General features: G+C 41.5%; 1 protein-coding gene across 1 annotated transcript; it reads right to left on the bottom strand.

Moving 5' to 3' along the window:
* Nucleotides 1-237: 237 nt before the first annotated feature.
* LOC145334765 (uncharacterized) lies at nucleotides 238-3,237 on the bottom strand. The gene is made up of 2 exons (XM_080180364.1): nucleotides 1,604-3,237; nucleotides 238-1,282 (listed from the first exon to the last, which is right to left on the bottom strand). The coding sequence occupies exons 1-2, from the start codon at nucleotides 3,187-3,189 to the stop codon at nucleotides 325-327; spliced, it is 2,544 nt and encodes an 847-aa protein (XP_080036490.1). The 5' UTR covers nucleotides 3,190-3,237; the 3' UTR covers nucleotides 238-324.
* Nucleotides 3,238-3,802: the final 565 nt, after the last annotated feature.

Here is a 3,802-nt window from a genome sequence, read left to right as displayed (position 1 = left end):
AAATAAATGATTTTAAATCGACATAATTTTTTTTCTTCACTATTCTACATTAAAATCTGTCCCCTTACTCCCTGAAAATACAGGTAAAACGGGTTTTGGGGCAAGATTTAAGTAGAGCAGTTAAATAAGATTGATAAATACACATGTACTTTTAAATGAATAATGAAACATGTACATACAGACAAGAATACTAGAGTAGCTTCGCTTTATCAAATAAATAGATAAACATATTTAAAGTTATCATAATCTAAAATTTATTTTATTTACAAACATCATATATATGATAAACCATATATTTGTCATAGCAAAATTTTTGGTTTAAAACTATTTTAATAATCTTGAAACTATAACATCAACTTCATCGCCGAATTTGCTGATCAACCGCCAAAAAGTCTGCACTGAAACATGCTCCATGGACACGCCATTGACCGCCAGAATACGGTCACCAATCTGGAGTTGGTCCGCCTTTCCGCTGCCGCCGTTTCCGGCCACCATAAGGCCGTTACCGGTACTGGTATAATTCCAACCGCCGCTTAATTCTGTCAGGCGAAGTTTAAATTGGTGAATCCGCCGTTCGCCTTCAAAATTGTTTGTCCTATTATTTTCGCCGACCATCCGTGTGCCCATTCTAACGCGGGCACCGCCGCTGCAAGGTGTAGCTGCAGAACTGGCGGGTTTTTCCGGCAGCGGCCGTCTGGTTGTAGCCACGGTTCTGATTGTGCCGCTCTTGGTTCTTGGCCGTGAGGATTCAGTAACGGCGGGAGCAGCAACGGGAACCGGTGCCGCATTCTCCTTATCTTGTTGTTGACGTTTTGTAGACTCGGAACGGTTCAGGGTACCGCCAAGGGACAGCTTACGCCTTTTACCGCCGAGCCTAGACTCGGTGGACAGCGAGCGTGTGCGTTTTGGCGTGCGGATAGACTTGCCCACCTCCTTGGCTACGCCGACAATTTGGTCACAAACAACGCCCAGGCTACGCCTTGTTTTGCCAGCCGCCGATTTTGCGGTAGAGGTTGGCGTCTCGGTCTTGGTATACCTAGACTGCAATTCCAACAGCAAATCATGAATATTTCTAGCACTGTTTGCCACTGGAAAGAACACCTTGACCTTGCGTGGCTCCTCCCCCTGTGGGCGGAGCAGTATCTGCAGGTAGGACTGGGTGTAGGTCACTTGGCGCAGGTCAGAGTATGGGTGGAGCGCGCCGGCTAGGCTCACCTTGTCGCCAACCATCTTGATAGTGATCTTTCTGCTAGAGTCTCCTCGGTGCTCGCGACCCCAATATCTAGAATTAATAAAGGATTATAAATATGTTATCAAAACTTTAATCTAAACATAATACAAGGGATTAGTATTTATAACAATACTCTAATCACTTATAATCATAACATACATGACATATTACTTAAGATAAAAACTATTTCATTATTTTTTTCTATAAATATTTAACTATTGTTTACCTATATAGATTTGAAATCAGTGCAGGTAGAATAAAAGCTAGAATGTAATCTTATTTTAAATCTACGTTTTAGTTTTAAAAACAACAGGTTAAATAACTTAGTATAAACTTTGTTTTTAAAAAATGTTTTGAAGAAAGTTAACTTACCTATAAGAGAAAAAATCCGGGGAATTGATGAAAAGTCCGCAAAACAGGGCCTGGGCGTCCATCCGGTCAGCGGTCAACTTTAAACCTTTCTTCTTCTGGAACTGTATCCTAACATCTGGACTGGTATTGGATGGCATGAAGTGGGCAGGATCTAGTCTTACGTTCTCCATGTGGCTGGTTTCAGCCTGAGCGGCCAGCAGGCTCAGTTGGAGGATGGTGGCGTCTTCTAGCTTGTGACCAGGCCCGGCTAGAAACTCTTGACGCAGCTGGAGGTATAATAAATGTTGGAGGTTGGAGTTTGTTAAATCATGATATTCGGGCAGATCTACAAATCTTATGAACAACGTAAGAACTCCATTTTGAATGTAGGTAGTTAGCAGACTATCTGGATTTAGGTAGAAATATTCAGAATCAACATTGCTGAACAGACCAAACAAATTTGTGACCGCCTCGCACGTGTTCCCGTTGTCCTTGACCATGCGGTCAACACACAGCTCCAACAAATCCCTGACCCGGGTATTTTTGGACCGGTCAAGACGGACCTCCAGCTTGTGACCGGTCAACAGGACCAGACGGACAACCTGGCCGGCACAGCTGGCGGGCTGAGTTTGATTTGGCAGGATGCATTCAACGGCTGGCTGGTGGCTGCGCTGGATGAATCCAGGAATGTAAACCTGCGGCTTGTTGCAGGTCTTGGATAATTCAATGTTAGTCCTGCGGGTTTTTAATTTAAGCCCGGGTAGGTCAAGCAATGAAAAAACATCGTTGTTGTTTAATAAATTTGAAATAGCCTCCTTGCTTTCCATAGACTCAGCATTATTGGAAAGACACTTGGTGGGGGGAGCTGGCAACAAAACAGGACAGGAAACTGTCACTGGCAGCCGGCAGACATCCGGCCGCTGCGGCCTGCTGCTGCGCTGGATATTGTGGCCGTTTTCGGAAACTGTTGACTTGTTTTGACTCTGGATGGCCTCCATTTTGGCGCACAAACTGGCGACAAGCTTGGCCTGAGCGGCGGCTGGCTTGCTCTTGCGCTCCAGGTATAGGATAATGTCTGATAAACGTGGAACACAATCCAAATTTTGGTTCAATACAGAACGGAAAAACATGACCATTTCTGTGGAGATATTATCACCATCAATGCATGGAATAATTGATTTGACAAGAGAGTAGAGTCCAAGCTTTTGCCAATCATTGATAGAAAATTCCAGCAGTGGCTTAAGACTGCCTGGCACTAGATGTGACACATCCTGTTTGCGTCTGCTGGAATCCAAGCTGATGTCTCCGTGGGGGTGCAGGACAATGCTGCTTTTAGTCACTACAACATATTCAGCCATGTCAAGGGCTTGCACTCCAGTCTCAATGTAAATGGCAACGTTGCGCTGCAACTCAACACAGACAAGGTGCATAATTGACCAGCACTCGCTTTCGGTCAGCTTGAAGTGTCGCATAATATCACTTAAACGGAACTTTTTGCCACTAGAACTAATGTCATTTTTGCTCACTTGGCTTTTCAAACACTTGGGCGGGTAGGTGTGTGTGTTATGGGGGGGCACCATTTCGGTGCCGTTGGTTAAATAATTCATTTTGTGTATAAATATGTGTATATCCTTGTAGGATAAGTTATTTAAGTAAACTGAGATAAAATCTATCGGACATTGGTTTAAATAGGCGCGCATAGGGGGGAAGGAATTTAGGGGTATGGGGGAGTAGAAAAAAATGGGGTGTAAATGCACTTGAGGGTCGTATAGGGGAGGGTATAAATTGGAATACTACGGTACGGTACAACTACTTTTCACATTTTTTATTATTTTTTAATTTATATTTCTCCTCCTTTTGATTTATTTTAAAGTTTTATTGCTTTGAGAAAATCATAATTTTACAAGATAAAGTCTAAAGATATTTGTGAGAGATAGACATTACAAATTTATTCAAATATTTCAAATTATGTTTTAAATTTGTAAAAAAAAACTAATGTATTTAATAAACTAAATCTAAAAAAATCAAAGTTCAGTTTAAATGACAAAAAATGTTTTTTTTTGTACCTAGCAGTTCCTTTTTTTAAACTTTAGAACAATTGAATAATTGAAATGTTGTTTTCTTTGTTGATAATAATTACAACATCGTTTTGAACAATAAATAAAACGCAAAACATAGTTATTCATTGCATTGTATTACAGATAGTTTTCCACAGATTAT

Source organism: Acartia tonsa, chromosome 12 (assembly GCF_053477335.1).
Source record: "Acartia tonsa isolate MP-2025a chromosome 12, ASM5347733v1, whole genome shotgun sequence".
NCBI lineage: Eukaryota > Metazoa > Arthropoda > Copepoda > Calanoida > Acartiidae > Acartia > Acartia tonsa.
This window is presented reverse-complemented; position numbering and strand designations above follow the sequence as displayed.